The sequence below is a fragment of the Pseudorasbora parva genome, chromosome 16 (assembly GCF_024679245.1).
Source record: "Pseudorasbora parva isolate DD20220531a chromosome 16, ASM2467924v1, whole genome shotgun sequence".
In the NCBI taxonomy this organism is placed as follows: Eukaryota; Metazoa; Chordata; class Actinopteri; order Cypriniformes; family Gobionidae; genus Pseudorasbora; species Pseudorasbora parva.
In genome coordinates this window covers 40996348-41018006 of record NC_090187.1, presented here as the reverse complement: position 1 = coordinate 41018006, position 21659 = coordinate 40996348, and the positions used below count along the sequence as shown (strand labels likewise).

The 21659-nt window shown below is 38.2% G+C and overlaps 1 protein-coding gene across 1 annotated transcript in view; it reads left to right on the top strand.

Moving 5' to 3' along the window:
• capn12 (calpain 12) overlaps positions 1-11120 on the top strand; it is a 29365-nt gene extending 18245 nt beyond the window's left edge. Inside the window, exons 16-21 of the mRNA XM_067419051.1 lie at positions 157-218; positions 2853-2921; positions 3220-3298; positions 4966-5082; positions 8315-8367; positions 9890-11120. Coding sequence (XP_067275152.1) covers positions 157-218; positions 2853-2921; positions 3220-3298; positions 4966-5082; positions 8315-8367; positions 9890-9916 — 407 coding nt within the window. The 3' untranslated portion in view covers positions 9917-11120. The remainder of the gene's footprint in view (positions 1-156; positions 219-2852; positions 2922-3219; positions 3299-4965; positions 5083-8314; positions 8368-9889) is intronic.
• The last annotated feature ends 10539 nt before the right edge of the window (positions 11121-21659 follow it).

Sequence of the window (21659 nt, the reverse complement as noted above, 5' to 3'; positions counted from 1 at the left end):
AGTAATAACAGTAAATTATGCACAATTACAAGTAAACCAATGCCTAACCGTAACTCTTTGAGTTCATGTAGTTAATTTATATTACTCAGTACTTATTTGAGTAAGTAACTATGTCATATATATCATATTCCTGGTTATGTTTGTATTATGTTTTAGTGTTGGAAAAAGACTATGAACTTCCTCTGGAGACCTGCAGACAGCTCATCTTTGGAGAAGATGTATCCTTCTTCAATCTAGCAATATTTTTATGTTTATTATATAGTTTTACACTACTATTTAAACGTTTGGGGTCAGCAAGATTTTTTTTATTAACTAAACTCATGATTTTATTCAGTAATGATGCATTCAACTGATTAAAAGTGGCATTTGTTATGTTACAAAAATATATATATTTCAAATTAAAAAAATATTTAAACAATGTATCATGGTTTCCACAAAGTCTTAAACAGCACAGCTGTTTTCAACAATGATAATCATAAATGTTTCTTGAGCAGCAAATCAGCATATTAGAATGATTTCTGAAGGATCATGTGACACTGAAGACTGGAATAAATTACATCTATCTTACATTTGCAGTTATCTTAAATTGTTATTAAATTATCCTGAACTTTTCAACTGTAGTGTGTGTGTGTGTGTATATATATATATGTATGTATGTATGTACAGGGCTTGACATTTAGGGCTGTTTCGAATGCCATTTTTTGAGCTTCGAAGCTTAGGTGGCGATCAATATCTAATATTCGAAGCTTCGGTGGGTGGGGCTAAATATATAATAATAGTGTCGGTTTGCATTTGTATCATCTTTCACGACTTCACGTTTCACTCTTCGGCATCGTAAATGTGTTGCGGCACACCCAGTGGAGTGCAGTGTTGCATTTGGTGCAATATGATCAGGTGGCACACATTCTTTAAATATTAATAAACATTTAATAATCTTTTAAATAGAACAGTTTCCGGTACGCATTACACGGGCAGGTTTATGCTCCGAAAACGGACAGTGCACAAGTGATACAAAACACAAAGTCTGTTGAGAGCAAGAACTTTAATAAGGTATTAATAACGAACCTTTCTTTAAAACAAATGAATCCCAAAACAGAAATTAAATTAGTAACACACAGTGATTTCAATGAACTGCATGCTTATAAACAGTTGAATAAGAATAAATGAATTGTTTTCAAAATGACACAAAATGTAATATCTATTACAATTAGTTTTATTCTAAATAAGGGATTTATTTTGTCTTATTCTGACTTTTTGTTAATTTAAATCTTTAAAATGCGCGATGCTTTTATTGAAAGCATGTTGCGGTGTTTTTTTAAATTTATTATTATTATTTCAAGCATGAGTGAGAATGAGTCCGCGACGGAAGTCACGTGTTGAAAAAAAAAAAACGAATATTCGAATCTCAAAACTGAAAATCGAATGCCACCTCACCGAACGAATATTCGAATATTCGATTATTCTAGTACAGCCCTATTGACATTAAATGTGCACTATGTAACTTTTCCATCTGCTAAAGTTCAACTATTCAAAACAAAGGCGTAGTTCGATGACGGCAGGTTTGAGCACAGACTCTTGGATCATGTGGTCTTCACCTCACAGCCGGTGGAAAAGAATCGGGATAGGACTCGGGCAGAAATCATGTTCATGGATGTGATTATTAACATTACTGTAGTGTGAAGCAGAGCAGGACCGAGTGTTGAGGAGCTGAGCACGGCCGCTGGAGCGATTGTTAATAAGATTTTCGAAACACACGGCTTGCGAGCAGCCGGACTTTTATTATGACACAGTCGCCTGCGCCTTTTCCGCTTTTCCGGTCATGAGTATGAGGAACACAGCTCTGTTTATCATATTAGATACATTTGTGTTTTTAAAATTATGTTGTGACGTTACTCTGTGCGTTCGCTCAGCGGCTGCTGTGACACTTGTTCACACTGCTAAGAGTAAAGCGGTTCCGCCAAATAAAACCAAAGGGAACGCAGATATGAAGCAATTGACAGACATCCCGGCTCCTTGGTTAAAATAGCAATTTTCTCACGATTTTCATATAGTTGGAAACATTTGGGATATTGTAAGAACTCAACTGAACAAAATATATAACACTGGCCTGGTGTTTTTTTTGGATATTTTACTGCAAAAATGTTTTACAGCTTTAACTTTCTTACTTAACAACCAAAGTTACTAGCCACTCAGCATTTCCACTGACATCGATACCATGGGGGAAAAATACCATATAGATATTATTTATATTATCTCATCATTTAGCAGCAGGTTTATTAGGCTGCTGTCACTTTAAGATCTGACACACAGATCCATTATACTGTTACACATGCGTTTTCTTTCTCAACTGTTTACATTCACTTAAAACTGAACTGACTGTGTTTACGTTTCACCTCATTTTGACATTATTCTGTGTGTTTACTATTTAGGTGCAACAAGCAGCAAATAAGAACTCAATTTAGTCCTGAGAGGCAGCTTTATGTTCACACACTTTGGGTATAAGCACAAAATCGGCGGGAATGAGTAAAATTTAGCAGAATATGCACAACATACCATGCCGAAATTCAAGCCCTAAACAACAACAATATTCATCCTGAGCAAATAAAACGAGTGAGTGAGGGGAGGCGGGTTTGTGTGTCACTCGCTGCACAGCTGGTATCGTGTCTATTCCTAAAATTCAGTATTGAAAAATCTATATTTTTGACAACACTACATTGCATTTAGTTTATTGTCAGATATCTTTTCAACAAACTTTTATACAGCCTATTATATATAAATTCAGGAGTGTTTAGGAGTGACTGCGTTTTATTTTTCTCCCATTCTTGGTTAATATTCTTAACGGCGGTGTGTAGACTGGAGGCAGAGGCCGTCTGAACAGAGCTCAAGCAGAGAAGCTGCTCACCTCCCTACGCAATCTGCAGGTATCTCCGTTCTCATGCGTGAAAAGGTCACTCCGAGCTTTGGCACAGAGTTAGAGAGAGCAGTGAGGACACTGAGCTGTGACAATTATCAGGTTGTGTTTGGTTACATGGAGCTTGTCTTGCACTGACCAAAAGACCTTGAAACGTTGTTGTTGTTGTTTATCCTGTTGACGAACTCGATTGCTTCAGAGCTCTGTGCCAGTGTCCTATCGGAGTGTCATATCCCAATCACTGGCTTCCTTTCAAGTGCCTAGAAACCATGGGGAAATGACTTGCTGACATTTTCTTTCTTCCACAGTCTATCTTCTTTCAGTTTGATGAGGATTCGTCAGGAACTATGAGTCCATTTGAACTCAGTTTGGCTCTGAATGCTGCAGGTGAGCACATACATCACATCAGCAGAACACGGTTGTCAATCTTATATTTGAGTCCTTAATGAGCTTACATTAACACACAATTCAGTTATTTATGGGAGTGACAACCGAATACACACTGTAGCCAAACTCACACATGTACATTTTCAGGACTCACAACCGCATTCTCTGAAAATCTGTGTGTGAACAGAACCGGAGTGACAACTAGTTTTCTGTCACGTCACAGTGCGAGAGAGCCGCTCTGTGCTGTACAAACACACGTCTACCAAGTGTTGCATGTTTTCCTGTGAGGTTTTGGTAACTTACAGAGGATTATGAGGGTTTTAGGCTACGTTCAAAGTGAGAGTCTCAGTGCTCAATTCCGATTTATTGGTTATATTTTTTTTGTGTAGCCGTGTTTAAATGTGGCCAATATCAGATTCCAGTGTGAACAGATCATGACTCCTAAATGAGCAAAAGAACGATAAAAACACATCACAAAGCATGCTGCCATACAGAAGTAAAGTAGGACATTAAAGTAAGTGATACATTTTAAAGGGATAGTTCACCCAAAAATAAAAATGTGATGTTTATCTGCTTACCCCCGGGGCATCCAACATGTAGGTGTGTTTGTTTCTTCAGTAGAACACGAATGAAGATTTTTAACTCCAACCGTTGCTCGTATAATGCATGTCAATGGGGTGTATTTCTATGAGAGTAAAAAACACACAGACATACGAATCCATATTAAACCCCTGTGGCTCATGGTGACATATTGATGTCTTAAGACATGAAACAATCGGTTTCTGTGAGAAACCCAACATTATATTCGTTATTTTTTACTCATATCAGACGAATCTCATCTAGTATTCCCCAGCGCCATTACATCCGCAGAAGAATGTAAATATCCTGGTGCGATCATAGACATATTTGCATAGATATCTCATTAGTGTCTGCATAGATCGGTCGAATGAGGCATCTATGTTTGCGCCAGGATTTTGACCTTCTTAAGCGGAAGTAATGGCGCTGGGAAATACTAAATGTGTTTTTTACTCTCATAATGGCTCTCATAGAAATACACCCCCTTGACATGCATTATACGAGCAACGGTTGAGTTAAAAATCTTTATTTGTTCTACTCAAGAAACAAACACACCTACATGTTGGATGCTCTGGGGGTAAGCAGATAAACATTTTCATTTTTGGGTGAACTATCCCTTTAAAAAACTGCTCTCTTTTTTCAGATCCTTGTCTTTTTTATATTGCCTGGCTTGTATAAATTTGCTGGCTTCTGCAGCAGATCACACTATAAATAAACACGTAACCACTTATTTTAATGTATCTGTGCTTACTACTGTATTGATGTTTTTTATCGTTCTTTTGCACATGCGGGTCAGTCCAGGACCATGATCTGTTCGCACTGGCATCTGATATCGGCCGCATTTAAAACATTAATGTGAAGAGCTATACAAAAAAATCTGATCTGAGCAGTAAATCAAAAAAAAGCATTAAGTTGCTGTGAGATCGGGACATTTCAAGACTCACACCTGTAAGTAAATGCGGTTGTCAATCCCCAAAACTGACAGCGGTGAACTCAGCCATACACAAACACCACACCCTGTTTATATACAAAGGGAAGTTTACACTTCTCCACTGCGCTCACGCTCTTTCTGTGTCTGTTTTTACCCTGAGGTGTGGAGTGTGACAGTGTTGTGGAGCAGTTGTTGTGGGAGAGGTTTGGCGCTGGTGAACAGTACCTGCCCTTCTATGGCTTTGTGTCTTGTGTTGCCAGACTGCAGGTGCTCTTCGGTAAGTTCCTCTTCCCTGACCACAGAGTCCATACTGTTAGCTATAGTCAAAAATAATAAAATAACCACCCATATTTACTGGGAACTTGAAATCACCATGAAATCAAAATGAAAAAATTCAATTTTTTATGAAATATTGCTGCATTTATTATAAATGATTTTTTGTTATTCATGTACCCTCATAAATTGCCCTCCCTCTTGCAATGACATCTCTTCTCTGATGAGGGCGGGGCAACTGTCACTCACATGAGCTCCACCAATAGCAAACCACTACCATCCAATCAATTCCTGATGGACAAAATCAAGTCCCTCCCTACTTTTCACTCATAAGCCATTTACCTCAGATATACATCACAATAGGGAAGAAAAGGCGATCGCAACTTCCGATGTCCCAGCATTTTGCTTTTAAAAGACGTTTAATTTGCCATCCAAACACAGCCCTGACGTCTAGACTAAAACAAGGTAAAATATGCCCAAGGTCAGTGTTGGCTTTGCTTACATGATGGAATCATGTACATCTCGCAAATTATTTTGGCAAAAATGACATGCAACCAAATTCAAGGTTATTTTGGCTAAAAGTGTGTTACTTATAGCCGGACTATATTGGGTTTAAAAGTTAACTGAGAAGGTTAAATGATGGCTATTGCTCGCTCAGTTATGGCAAAACAATTTGGTTAGGATAAAAAAATAAAAAAAGAGCAGTTTTATATTTCTTTTTTACGCATCCTGACAGCAGACAGGATCTGATCTGATTTCTAATACATCATAATGAAAATTAAAGGATGTGCATTAGGTGTTTCATTGATGATACGCGTTTTATATCATTTGGGAAGTGTATACGTGACCCTGGACCACAAAACCCGTCATAAGAGATTTATACATCATCTGAAAGCTGAATAAGTAAGCTTTCCATTGATGGGTTAGGATTCACATTGATGTATGGGTTGTTGGTATTGGACAATATTTTGCAGAGATACAAGTATTTGAATATCTGGACTCTGAGGGTGCAAAAAAATCTAAATATTGAGAAAATTCGCCTTTAAAGTTGTCCAAATGAAGTCCTTAGCAATGCATATTACTACTAATAATATTTTTTATATATATTTACAGTAGAACATTTAAAAAATATCTTCATTGAACATGATCTGTACCTAATATCCTAATGAATTTTGCTATAAAAGAAAAATCTATCATTTTAACCCATACAGTGTATTGTTGGCTATTGCCTCATATATACCCGGGAGACGCATGACTGGTTTTGTGCTCCATATGTGTTAATTTTTCATATTAATTTTCCACTGGTGTTTTACTCGTATTTTGAATTATGCATAACATTTCGTTTTTTAGGGTTAAAGGAAATCTGTAAACAGAACAGATAATGTACTGGCAGAAAATCACCAGCACCTTTCCTTTTTCCTATAGATTTTTTTTCTTACAGTGTATTTTCATCACACAAGTAGTGTTTTCTGCCAACCTTTATTTCCTTTCTTTATCAACAATTAACAGAAAGTATTCTACTAAATTTTATAGCCTTTTAACTTATTTTGACTTTTTTTTAAAAACGTATTTCGGATCAGTGTTAAGTGTTATGATTTTTAAATTTAAATGCCTAAAACTTGGAAAACGACTCGATGTGTTTCGAAGGAAACAATCCTTTCCAAGGTTTTGGAAAAGTGTGATTTTCTTGAAAGTATTCAAAGTAATATTAAACTATTAAGTTGCACAAATGTTTCAAATCCACTTATCAGAATGATTTCTGACAGATCACGTGACACTGAATACTGGAGTTATGATGCTGAAAATTCAGCTGTGATAATAGGAATAAATAGAAATAAATTGTAATAATATTTAACAATATTACTGCTTTTATTGTGCTTATTTGATCAAACATTTGCATCCTTGGTAAGCACAAAAATTTGTTCTAGCAGTAGTGTGTGTGTATTTATAATACATGTAAACTCAGTGCACACTTTATTAGGTACACCTGCTTGTTAATGCAAATATCCAAACAGCCAATCATGCAGCAGCAAATCAGTGCATAAAAGCATTCACATTTGAATGACAATCAGTTGTTGTTTAAACTTAAAAAGAGATTAGGAAAGCATTAAGTGACTTTGACCTTAAAAATGAATGCTAGTGCGAGAAGGAAGGGTTTTAGTTTCTCAAAACCTGCTGATCTGTGATTTTTCTGTACGGCGATAAAAAAAACCCTTTTTATTCAGAGAGGTCAGAGGGGAATGGCCTGACTGGTTCAAGCAGACAGGAAGATGACAGCAACTGAAATAACCAGACGTTACAGTAACACTATGCAGAAGAGCCTTTCTAAACACACACACAGCATGTCAAATGTGGAAGATCATGTTCCACTCCTGTCAGCTAAGAATAGGTCACTGATGCTATAGTGGACACAAAATTACCCAAACTTGTCAGTTGAAAGCTGGAAAAGCATTGCCTGCTCTAGGAGTCCATCTCTTCAGTGACATCCAGATGAAGGGGTCAAAGATTCTTGCAGACAGGGTGAATCTATGATAGCATATGGAGGCAACAAGGCAACAAGGCACTTGATTGTGTCACATCCTGTCTACTGAGTCCCTGTTTACACCCGGCATTAGAATGAGGTTTGTAGTGTTGCAATCAAGACCACCTAAACCAAGACCAAGACTTGGGATCGTGGGACCAAGATCAAGACCAGAACTCCTCAAATGGATAAAAAAAAGAAGGTCCCCGTTTAAACCTGTATTTAGCCTTGTCCACTTGTGATTCGATCGACTTAACTCATCTTAATACCAGGTGTAAACAGAGAGACCTTCATCTGATGGATTTTTGTAGGCAGATCAGATGCTTATTCAGTCACACACATACACAAATAAAATGATAATTCAATCAGATATGTCACTTTCATAAAGGGTTGAAGACAAAAACAGCCTTTTATCCATAAACACCACTAATGCTATCTATTAGAAATTTGTACCTTTTTAAGTAGGCACTGATTATATATTTATTTTATATTAGGTTGAATTTACGGCATGTACATATGGTTATCACTATCTGCATCCAGTGTGAAGGTAAATATAAATATAATGTAACACTCCATCTCATCATGATGTTTATTGGCAAGCTCCAAAGCTGTGGAGATGATGTCTGTGGCGTCATTAGCAGTGAGGTGAGCGTGTGCGCATTGCCTGTAAACATGTTAATAGGAAGGATTCAGCTTGCTGATTGTTTCTTCTCAGATCTTTACGAGTCGGAGACCAACCCAGAGGTGAAGGACAAGGGCATCAACGCTGTAAGATCTTCTCCGACTGTCTTGTTTGTCAAAGTCAGCTCAGTTCTTTCGATCTCTTCCACAGTCATCTCGACGATGTTAAATTGATTAACATTAAATGAAAAATATCGATCACACACGGCATGTCCAGGTGTATTCAAGACAATTTAATAGAAATGTGTCTAACAGATATTTATGCATGGGCGTTGGAACCATTGCATACGGGTGGGACAAGACCCACCCACTTTTTAAGACCAATGATATTGGACCCACTCACTTTTATCATATATAATTCATCAGCATATGTCTGTTTACCAACCCCTAACTGATAAACACGTTAGACGCTTTATTTTCAATTTTCATTTCATTTTTACTGGAAATAAATGCATTTCTGATCTGTTGTGTGATGGGAAAAGGGAAATAGCGAGTTTGGCAGAAGCCCGATTCGAACCTCGGGTCAATTTGTGCCAAAATTTGATGTCATGCGTCCTACCCCTACAATATTGCTACTGTAAATAATTCTGTGTTTTCTGTAAATTTTGTCTGGCCCAACCAGATGTTTAGTAAACGAGACGAAATATTTGTACTTAATGTAAATGGCATCTACTCCAGTAAAAAAAAAATCTGGGAGAGGACCCACCCACTTTTTTTTTTTCCTTCCGACGCCCTTGTATTTATAGACAATAAAAAGACATTAGGCAAGGCAAGCTTGTTTTTTAAGTTATATTATTAATACTAACAGATACTAATACTAACAGACATTACTTCTTGACTTCTTGAATACTAGAGATGGTTTAAAAGGACAGTTTACCCAAAAATGCTAATTCTGTCATCATTTTCCCTCATGTCGTTCTGTATTTCTTCTTTTTGTAAAAGACAATTTTGAGAAATGTCATATATATTTAAAAAAAAAAAGTTTGGTTACCAACATTTTTCAAAATATTCTTATATTCCACCCTCTGGTGCTTTTCACATTCACAGTAAAAAATGATTCTTCCCCCCCACCCACACCCCCAAGAAGAAAAAAAAAATGAAAATAATGTTTTACATTTTAGTTTGATAATGTTTTTTATTTAATATTTTCTATGTTTACTGGGGATTTTTTGGGACTAAATTATATTTATGCTGTAGCTATAATCTATTTATTCATTTTTTTGAGTTCACTTTTTGTTTCACATTCATTTCCAATGCAGTAATTTGACTGCGAGGAGGACAAGTGTGACTATTTATTTCCAGGACCGTTTAACCTTTTCAAATCGCGTGTGTGTGTGCGTGTTTGTGTGTGTGTGCGTGTTTGTGTGTGTGTGTGTGTGTGTGTGTGTGTGTTGATATAGCAAGTACCAAAACCTTTACCAAGTTTCATACCATTCAGATTAAGTAGCAAATTCTAAAAACCCAAACCATGACGTTTAGGGATAAATGACATTTCTAGGTGAACTCTCCCCAAGGTTATATGCATCTAAACCATGCATGTACAATATAAGCATATATTTATTAAGGTGTACAGTACATTCACTGAATGGTTTCTCTGATCTCACTGCAGTGGCTGCTCAGGCTGTTGGCTGTGTGAGCCTGTCCAGACCCGACACCTCAGCGGGACAGACATGCTAGGCCAAGACTACTCTGACGTCATCCACCTGGGCCTACGTCTCCTACATCTCCCCCTTCTATCTCATTTGGGATCTGCGGACCTTTGCCCTGCGGTTGCATCCACCCACTCACTCCTCCATCAGTTGGGGTCTATGACCATGTAGGTCATTACTGCCTGCATACAAAACATCTCATCCCCCTTACCCACATACTTTCTCATTTAAGAGATTTTAAAGAGATATTTTTACTTAAAAAGTGAATATTCTGTCATAATTTACTCGTTTCAAACCTACATGACTCTCTTTCTTTTGTGAAACACAAAAGATATTTAAGCAGAATGTCCAAGTGGCTCTTTTTCCATACAATGAAATTGAACGGCGACCAGGAAAAGAGCAGCTTGGACATTCTGCTAAAGATCTACTTTTTGCTCCACAGAAGAAAGAAATGCATACAGGTTTGTAATGTAGGAAAATGATGACAAAATATTGTGAACAATTTGTTTAAATTTATATCTAAAAAGCATTGTAACACATTTATCCATTTTATTAATAGAGCAATTGAACCTGTTCAAATGTGACCCTGCACCACAAAACCAGTCATAAAGGTTACATTTTTTTTTTTTTTTAGATTTATACATCATCTGAAAGCTAAATAAATAAGATTTCCAATATTGTGTGGTTAGGTCAATAGGATAAGTAGGATAGGTCAATATTTGGTCGAGATACAACTATGTGGAAATCTGGAATCATATTTGGGTGCAAATATCTAAATAAAGAAAATCCAAAGTTGTCCAAATGAAGTCCTTAGCAATGCATATTACTACTAATAATACATGTTTGATATATTTACGGTAGGACATTAACAAAATATCTTCATGAAACATGATCTTTACTTAATATCCTAATGATTTTTTCATTCATTAAAATCATTTTAACCCACACAGTGTATTGTTGGCTATTGCCTCAAGTATACCCGTGAGACGCATGACTGGTTTTGTGCTCCAGCGTCACATTTAGTGGCAGAAATTGATATATCCCTTGTAAGAAGCAGCCTAATTGCTTTTTTTTTCTTTTCGTAAAGCATGAGTCGTACTTCCTCTTGTACTTTATATATGAACATTATGTATCTGCTTAATGGCTTAATGTTTTTTGCTTCCAACTATAAAAGCACAAGTCATAATCTTTCATCACAGGGCATTTCTATATTAAATTGTTTCTGTGCGTATACCTACACCTCCACACACACACACACACACACTCTCTCTCTCACACACACATTGTTCAGGGAGCGATATAGTAGCTGTGGGTATTAAAAGCGATGTCTCAGCAGCCCTGCACGCACCGGCTCTATTCTTATCGCTCTGACGCCACGCACAGCGTCATCACGCCATCGCTCCCTCCTCCGCTACGCTCTCCCTGCATCCCTCCCTCCAGCTCTCTCTAGTAACTGTCTCATTCTCACAATCTGCTTCCTCCTCCTCGTGTACCTTGCGCTCGCTCGCTCACACATGCGCGTATGCTTGCTCACACACACACACACTCGTACGCTCTTGTCCTCTCTCCCGCTGCTCCTATTAATAGAAACCTTTGCTCACACAATGCTTCCTCCCTGCAGTAAGGTGACCGAACAGAGGTTGCCCCCAGCAACAGTCCAAGCGCCTCTAGAAAAACGGCTAGAAAAAGCATGCCTGTCATTGATCACTTCCTCTTCCATACTTTACCGGTTACATTTTGTACTTTTTATGCCTTAATCCCTTTGTGTATTGGCTTTTCTAAGAGCTTCTCTTGACTCGGTTATCCCTGTCTGCCCGTCCTGCTCTCTGTCTGTCTGAGTAATAGTGTTTCAATAATATCTGGAGAAAGTCATCCGTTAGTGTTGACCAGAAGTATGCGATTTGAAATCGGCCATCTTCAATTTAATAATACCCAATTGTTTGTAATACCCAATACCCAATTGCTTTTAATACCCAAATCGGCCATTTGCTCATGAGCCACTTGAGGTTTTTTTGGACCAATCACTGGAGCTGCAAATTCCATGTGACTGATTACTCTAGAGTTGATTGGCTGATGGCGAAAAACGGGTGCTAAAAATCCCAAATCCTGAACTGGGATGTGAAAATCAGCTGATAAAGAACACTGTCCAATTTACACTTTTAAGAGCCTTCCAAAAAAAATTAGGCAATGGTAAAACATTCCCTATAATAAAATATTGGGACTACTAATTTTCCTACTTAAATCGATAAATGTGCCGATGGGAGTGGAAAGATCTTCTGACGACGTGCAAATTTAAGAACACAGATCTGGTTTAGGACGTGATTTTGGGCGGTAAATAATAGAACAAACACTAGTAAATTGACTAGCACAAACCTTAGTAAATCACCTTTCATTTAAATCCTCTCCTCCCATAAATGTTGTGTCTAAATGGGAAACTCTTAGAAATGCATGTGCAATAATGTCAGCCGCAAAAATAACCCTGTTCACACCTTAACAGCACTCATTTTTCACTGCATGTCTTTAGTAAATCCTGACAGAAGCTTTTTAACGTCAAAAGAGGGATTGTGCTGTCGCAAGCCGTGAGTAAATCTGGCCCTATGTTTCCATCCACCTATTTTTATGTGCATCGTTTAAAAATACACTGGATGGAAACATCAAGATGCACATAAATTCTAAAAATGCACATTAAAAACTTAAGAAAATTTTCCGATAAGAAAACATGCGCTTAAACTACGATGGAAACGCATTAAAGGTGGGGTAAGTGTTATTTCAAAACCGTTTTAGAAAAAGGACTCGGGCCGAGAGGAATAACAAACTTGTAGCCAATCAGAAGTAAGGGGCGTGTGATGGTGAGAAGAGCGCTCACTCTCGCTCCGTGCACGTCATTATTTAAAACACACGAGTCACACATGACGGACATTAGCCGAGAACTAGCCTAATATATTCTGCTTTTGCTTGACTGTGCTCGTGTGTCATGTTCACTTGTTAGTCCATTTGCGATCGTATTGTGTCTCACTTTAGCGATGATAAAGACCCGTTCATTTCCACACCGTATGGAGCATCTAAACCTCCTTACTGTGTGCTTCAAGCAGGGACTGCATTAATGGACTGCATTTATACAGTATAGCGCTTTTTACAGACCCTATGGCCATCCAAAGCGCTTTACATCTTGCCTCACGTTCACCCATTCATACACCGACGGCGGTTTCTGCCATGTAAGGTGCCATCCAGCTCGTCGGGAGCAGCTGGGGTTAGGTGTCTTGCTCATGGACACTTCGACACTTGGTCAGGTGGAACCGGGGATCGAACCACCAACCTTCCGGTTTGTAGACAACCTACATGAACCACTGAGCCACTGCCGCCCAAGCATCCGCTCACAAAATGTGTCCGACAAGTAAGATACTATACTCCTAATATATGTTTGTTTCCTCTTTTCATGATCTATATAACCCTTATCCGGTCATAACGTATGTGTGGGGCGGAGCTATCAAAATAGGGGCGAGATCCTTTTGGGGGTAGGGGCGTGTTTGTTTTTGGTGATTTGAAATATCAACAACGGTTACCAGAACGCACTTACCCCACCTTTAACTGAATACATTTCTTAATGCGCATCAAAAATGACGTGACTTTGCATGATGGGTTAGCATAACTGGACTAACTGCATGGCAGCCCGATCTCGTTGCATCTGAAATGCTTTTTTTTTTTTGCTCATTCTGAAATGCCTGATCCAAAATCTGTTGTCAAAGGGGTTCAGTGTAATTCCCTCCCAGAACGGGCTTAGACGACTGCGTTCTTAAACAGCAGGCATCTGAAAGCAAGAAAACATGATCGTGTTTATGGCCTTTCATCTCAAGGCCAAAGTTATTCGTTATACATGGAAAATGACCAACAGTGGATTCTCCTACTGCAGCCATTTTCTTAATGATATTTGGCAGCAGTTTATCAGGAAGTGGAGATATTGTTTTCTTTTTAGCTTACTTAAATGGTGCTTTATTCGCAAATGTTTTATGCAATATTACAGTTTTGTTTAATTTGCAAGAAAGCTGCTTTTTGGGTCCAAATAGTAGTTATGGCATCTACTAGCACACATTGCTGAATTTAAATATTTATATACATACAGTACTGGTCAAAAGTTTGGAAACATTACTACCGGTATTTTAATTGTTTTTGAAAACATCCCCCTTCACATGATTATTTTTTATATAACCGGTGATACTTTTTTTCAGGATTCTTTGATGAATAAAAGGTTATACCATTTATTTAATTAAATCAATTTATTTAAAATAGAATTTTTTTCTTTTTTCTTTTTTTGTGAAAATGTATAATTTTATTCACCAAGGACGTTAAGTTGATTTTAATTTAAATTCAATTTTTCAATTAAATTCAAATTTTAAATTTGAATTCTATTTTGAATAAATGCTGTTCTTTTGAACTTTTTTCCCAGGTTCCAAAAAAATATTTAATTTGGGTTGCTAGTTAAAATTAGATTCGAGTATTTCATCTGAGAAATAAGATGGGAGGCAGTTTGGCGTTTCAACTGGTGAGCCAAGAGCCGACTTGATCCCAAAAAAAAATATTAAGCAGCACAACTGTTTCCAACATTGATAATAGCTGAGTATCAAATCTGCATATTAGAATGATTTCTACAGGGTCATGCGACACTGAAGACTGGAGAAAATATTCAGTTTTGCATCACAGAAATAAATTATATTTTAACGTATATTAAAATAGAAAACCCTTATTTAAAATTGTAATATTATTAAACAATATTGATGTTTTTCTGTATTTTTGATCAGATAAAAGCAGGCTTGATGAAGAGACTTTATAAAAAAAATACTGTTTTCAAACTTTTAATGAAAAACTAAGAGTTTACAATTACACAGAGTCACTTATCCTCAAAAATCTGAATAATATTCTGTATATTATTGTATATGTGAGTATGACACTTTAAACAGCAAAATACTTGCTTTGGTATTCAGTAATATTGTTCTGACTTTGAGGATAATGGGTTTCATTTGATTCCTAAATACCAAACCATGTGTTTTGCTGTTTTAAAGTGTGGTACTCCTGACTTTGAGGATGCCACCAAATACATCCCATTCTAAAGCAGTCCTGACGTTTTATCACAGCGATTTGCCCTCAAATAGAAGCATTAAGGCAGAAGGTTAGTGTTTTCCTGCAGACAGAATGAGTGTCTGCCAAAAACACTGCAGATCAAGGTTATCCACACACACAGTAGCTTCCTTACAAATATTGCATTTGACTATATTGAAAAAAATATTCATTTGTTGACCACTAGCAGAATTTACAGTAACACTTTTGTTTTACAGTGTCATTGTTACATATGCATGTATAAATTATCTATAATTAGACAAACCCTAAACCAAACTCACTGCAACTCTATCATAAATACATGTAGTTCATTAATATTACTTAGTACTTAAATGTATAATTACACGGTAACAAAGGCACCTTAAAATAAAGGGTAACCAAGTTTATTAATAATAACATAAAGCATAAAGATGTTCACTCTCTTAAACTGAGATGTGAAATCTGTCTCTGACGCAATGACTGATGCTTTAAACCTTTTACTACAGCCGTGTCTGTGCATCAGATCTGCGCTCCAATCAGATAAAGCTGATTTATTTAGAAAGACCGGAGAATCTATTAGAAAGTTTGCCTACCTGAATATGTACAAGCCAAGATGACAGATGGCCAGAAATATCAAGTTCTGTAAGGTGTTTTGTTTTTTTTCTGAGAAAGGACTAAAATAGAATCGGGGTTTCTGGCAGAACATTTACTTTGATTGAATCTAATTACAAGGGAGGACACGGGCACAGCAGCTTGGCGAACATGTGTTTGTGTGACTGATTCACAATCGCAGGGTCGAATGAATAAAATCCTCCAACCTTTTCTCCACCCTCCTCCATCTGTGTTCATGTTATCATTCTTATCCCCGTCACCCCTCGCTCCATTCCCCCCGTCCGTCCCATTGGTGGGCCGCGGTGACATGTTTTGCCTCTATTTCTTGCCGACACTTGGTAATTTGGTACGCTTTTATGGGGGTGGCTACAGGAATAGCTCCAGAGTTGTAGCGCAGCGTGTGTGGGAGAGCGATTTCCAGAGTGGAAGCTACTTAAGGAAGGTGCCTTCTTCAAGTTGACTGCCAAGATGCATTTTTAGACCTGGCTGGAGAACACAATACTACTGAAATTGATGTTACTGGATGTATTTATAGATATTCACTTGAAGTTTTTCATGTTTTTACGAGGGAACTGTGTCATTATGAGGCAGAAAGCGTCTGTCTCTGAGCATCATCATCATCAGCCTGAGAATATGCATCAGGCACTGACTCCCAAACACTCTCTTCGCTTGACTATGAACAACGACAATATGGGTAAAATGTCAACTCTTTGGGTGCGAGTGCATCACATACTGACTAATGCGTCACTCAAACTGCATTTGACTGTTTGCCCCCACACTGACTACTTTGATAAATGTGCTCACTTCTACGTCAACTCATTAAGGGCTGACGCATTAATGAAACTGGGGTGAACTTTATTCATGTTTTAAAAATACATACTGATAAATTGGCAGGATGGTGTAGGTATTTGTGTGCCCAATGCAGCGAGGTTGCGTGTGCAGGAGGGAATGAGTATTAAAGTAATATGATAATAATCAGCAGGTAGATTTCCTTTCTCAGCCCTGTTCTAATTGCTAACTTACATCCGTATTTATCGGATAACAACTACAATAATTGCTCGTAATTGCACTGTTAAAGGTGCGTTAATGCTATATAATTACAGACTGAAGTGCCTTTAGTTCAGTGTAATGACAAAAGTGTGGTATTGCCTAAATTGCTCAATTATTTAGGCTGCATGCATATGCCCGACTACAGTCTGTTTCACTTTATGTGAACCAGGCGCTCAAAGAAGCTTCGAGAATGAATATTTCGGCATAAATGTCAAACTTCTGCAACCATAATGCCATGGGCCATCACCAGTAAACATCTCCCAGGCTTGTGTCTTAGAAACTGAGCAGTTTGTGTTACCCTATGGAGCTATTTCTATCCCGACAGATGCTTACATTTCATCTCAACCTTAATTTGTGATTTACACAGCTCCAAAATGTATAATCACTCTTGCCTGATTAAAATATGGGATTATGTGATCTCTCTCCGTTTGCTAAAAACAGTTCAGGACATCCACTATACAGTCTTTGGTTCCGCAACATTTCATTTAAAAGGATAGTACATGCAAAACTTAAAATCATGTCATTCATGTGTCTTTCCAAAAACCCGGACCTCAAAACCAGTCAAGTTTTGCAGCCATATCACCCTGTAGCCCAAGACTGGTTTCCCACTGAAGCTAAGCAGGGCTGAGTCTGGTCAGGACCTGGATGGGAGACCAACTGGGAAAACTAGGTTTCTGCTGGTAGAGGTGTTAGTGAGGCCAGCAGGGGGCGCTCACCCTGTGGTCTGTGTGGGTCCTAAAGCCCCAGTATAGTGATGGGGACACTATACTGAAAAAGAGCACCGTCTTTCGGATGAGACGTTAAACCGAGGTCCTGACTCTCTGTGGTCGTTAAAAATCCCAGGATGTCCTTCCATAAAGAGTAGGGGTGTAACCCCGGCATCCTGGCCAAATTTGCCCATTGGCCTCTGTCTTTCATGGCCTCCTAATCATCCCCCTCTCCTGATTGGCTTCATCACTCGGTCTCCTCTCCACCAATCAGCTGGTGTGTGGTGAGCGTTCTGGCGCAATATGGCCGCCGCCGTCGCATCATCCAGGTGGATGCTGCACATTGGTGGTGTTGAGGAGATTCCTCCCTTCAATGTAAAGCGCTTTGAGTGCCTTGAAAAGCACTATATAAATCGAACACATTATTATTTTATTATTAAGTTGTGTGCTGTATTCCAGAACTTTGTTCTTCAATAAAAACAAAAATAGGACTTAATTTCACATCTTGATAAATGTATCAATAATTATTTGCAGAGCGCCTTACACTGTAAAACAATATTTAAAAATAAGTTACCTGGTTGACCTAAAATTTTGAGTTCATTGAAATTAAAAAATGTTGTTAAATACAATGAACATTTTTGAGGATCGACAACCTTTATTCAAATATTATAAAATTTTGTAAGCATATTGTGTGTGTTTTATTTGTGATGGTGCAGTGAAACATCCCAAATTGTGCTATTTTCATGATTTATCACATTTGTTATGTGTTTCAGATACAATAATATTTAGAGTTTCTATTTATTAAACCAAATTCCTTCATTGTATCAACTAAAATTTTTTATTTCAATAAACTCAAAATTTGAAGGCAACCAGGTTACTTACTTTTTTAAATTAAACCAACAATATTTTTTTACAATGCAGTTGCATACCCGTCAAGTATCCCGTTTTGGCCGGGATAGACCCGTATTTTACCCTTCTTTCCCGCCGTCCTCCCGTATTCGTATTTTCCCGTAAATCTCCCATATTTTAACCTGCGTTATTAAAAAATAATAATACCGGAGTAAAAAAAACTAAAACATTTCCAATATGAGCTCTGTAACTACCCTCGCGATAACTGCCATCCGCAGTAGCCTACACTGTATAGGTGGCCGTTGTCGCGAGGTTAGTGTGTGAGGTCAGATGACGAGTGACAACGCGGGGAAAAAACAAAACAGAGACGGATGATGGACGTAACTAACGATAGAGACGGAAGGCACTCCTGCCAAAAAACCCAAACCCTTGTGTAAATACCGTGATCAATGGGACAGCGAATTAAATTTTCTGAAGAGGAGCAGGTGGGGGACAGTCACACGTTTTATAAGTTTTGTAACTGCGACTTCATCATGTGCGACAGCAGAAGATCTTTTAAAGTGACAGTAATCACTTATAATGACAAAGTAAAGAACAAAAGTAATTGCTCACTAAATATGCTCTGCTCTTGACTAAATAACTTCAGTACCTTTTAATAAGGATTAACCTGAAATCAGCTCTCAGAGGCACATTTCACAACACTATGGACCTTTGTTAGAGTAAAGGCCATATTTAATCTGATGCAAATAAAAAGGGGTGTAAGGGACATATGTTCTGTTTGTTTAATGCCATAGTGTTGTATACCACACAACCTCGTTTTCATTTGTGTCAAATTAAATAAGTCATACGATGTTTTTTTGCATTTGTGACCCCTGCTGGCAAAATTAGTCAGAATGAGCAGATTTTCAAAAAAAGGGGTTGTTATTTTAATACAGTCCTGACAGTTTCATATTGTGGTCATGACCAACCATTATTCAAGATTTGCTACATTAATGTCCACAAACATCTTGTTTTGTGTGGTGGCGCATTATTAATAAAGTAGTCATTAATACGTTGAGGAAAATGTTCCATCTCAATTGCTCTGACAAGATTCGCCAACCGCAGTGCATCTAAAGCATTAGCCACCGACTGCGCACTCTCACTGTCATCCATATCAATTACAAATCAGTAATCTTTTCATGTTTTCAGAGGATGGACGCTTCCATGATACCACAATGCAGAGACTTATTGAGACTTGAGAATTCTCTATGAATATCCACAAAGTTGATATTACAAACAATACCAAACTTGTGCTGAAGGGAAGCACCGTTCGGTAAGAAGCAAGCAGTGTGTGTGTGTGTGTGTGTGTGTGTGTGTGTGTGTGTGTGTGTGTGTGTGTGTGTGTGTGTGTGTGTGTGTGTGAGCCTGTTTATGTGGTTTATGAGGACACAAATTTGTATAACTACATGGGTATTACACTGGTATTACACTATAAATGTGGTTTATGAGGACATATCAAATGTCCTCATAATTCAAATGGCCTTAAAAACATACTAAATGATGTTTTTTTGAGAAAGTAAAAATGCAGAATGTTTCCTGTGACGGGTAGGTTTAGGGGCAGGGGCAGTGTAAGGGGATAGAAAATACGGTTTGTACAGTATAAAAACCATTACGCCTATGGAGTCCCTGTAAACCACATAGACCAACATGTGTGTGTGTGTGTGTGTACACGGATCAGGCATAACATTATGACAGGTGAAGTGAATAACACTGATTATTTCACGGCACCTGTTAAAGGCTGGTATATATTAGGCAGCAAGTGAACATTTTGAAGCAGGACACATTGGCAAATGTAAGAATTTGAGTGAGTTTGACAGCTAGAACCAGGGCCGTTTCTAGCCTTTCTGGCACCCTAGGCGAGATTCATATGTCCCCCCCACCCCTCCCCCCCCACCAAACTACCTACTTATTAAGTAAATATGACTTCCTTATTTCATGGGCATATTGTACATGCATTAATCGAATAATGTAGCTAGGTTTATTATCAATGAGTTCACAGATGTTGGGGGGTTTTGGGGCATGCTCCCCCGAGAAAATTTTGATTTCTATGATCTACATATGTGTATTTTAAGATGTTCTGAAGGCCAAAAAATTAGATAACAATAGCTTGAAAACCATGTCACTCTGCGCCGCTGCGGATTGAAGAACACACTGACACAAAGACTAAAAGACGGGAAGAAGCCGTAGCCGAAGCCTTGCGCCAGTTTCATATAACTTATGTTTTAAAGGTTAATCACATATTTATGCTGATGCATAAGTTCATAAAAAAGCGCCTAGTGAGGCCCATGGTTATGACAGTATTAGCCTACTTGATCAATTTGCACTAAACAGTTATCTCTGATGTAAAAAAAAAAAATTATTCAAATGAACTGCTATAATGTTCTGCACCTGAAATGAGCATGGCGTGTGGTCCGTCCAGTACTAATATTTAGTGTAATGTTTTGCTCAACGTTATGATAGAGCGACCAGCTTAGTAGAGAACAAGTAACCAATGAGTAGGCTAACATACCTGTATATTTCGCTTTCTTTTTTTATATTTCCTCTTTTTTCTTTTTACGATACTGAGCCCCTGATGGCTTTGACCTTTTCATGATGATGAAACTAAAGCACGCTGTAACGAGTAGAAATATAGTGTGGCTCCTTTAAGAGTTGCGCGCGCTCCTTGCAAACGAAGTCTGCATTTTGTGTATGTGCGCACTGACTCTTGAGCTCCCATGTGTGGGGATTATTTTCTGTTTCTGTTGTTAACACTCAGTTATTTTGTTTTATTAAGTAATGCTGTGGACGGAAAGGGAGTTTGTGATGAGTTCAGCGGGGAAAGTGCGATCTGTTTGATGTTAATCGCCTCCGTGTTTGCATCCACTCCAGTTACATTAAGTGAGCTATCCGCATTTTTCACTCGGACACAAGCGTTACAACGCCACGGATGACAACGTTCCCTGCCGCCCTCTACATGATCTCATTCCATTACAGCAGCTCCACTATCACCATGGCGACTTCACTCCAATAATCGCAACTAATCATAATGCCTTGAAATAGCAAAAGTACGAAATATTAATAATAAAATATATATGAAATAACTAAAAAATGTTGTTGGGGCGGGGGCTCATTGGCGCCCCCCAGCTGTTGGCGCTCTAGGCGACCGCCTAGTTTGCCTATGCCTAGAAACGGCACTGGCTAGAACACTGGGTCAGAGCATCCTGCAGAGCAAAACTGCAGCTCTTGTGGGCTGTTCTCGGTCTGCAGTGGTCAGTATCTATCAAAAGTGCTCCAAGGAAGGAACAGTGGAGAACCAGCCACAGGGTCATGGGCGGCCAATGCTCATTGATGCACGTTTGGAGCGAAGGCTTACCTGTGTGGTCCGATCAAACAGGTGAGCTAC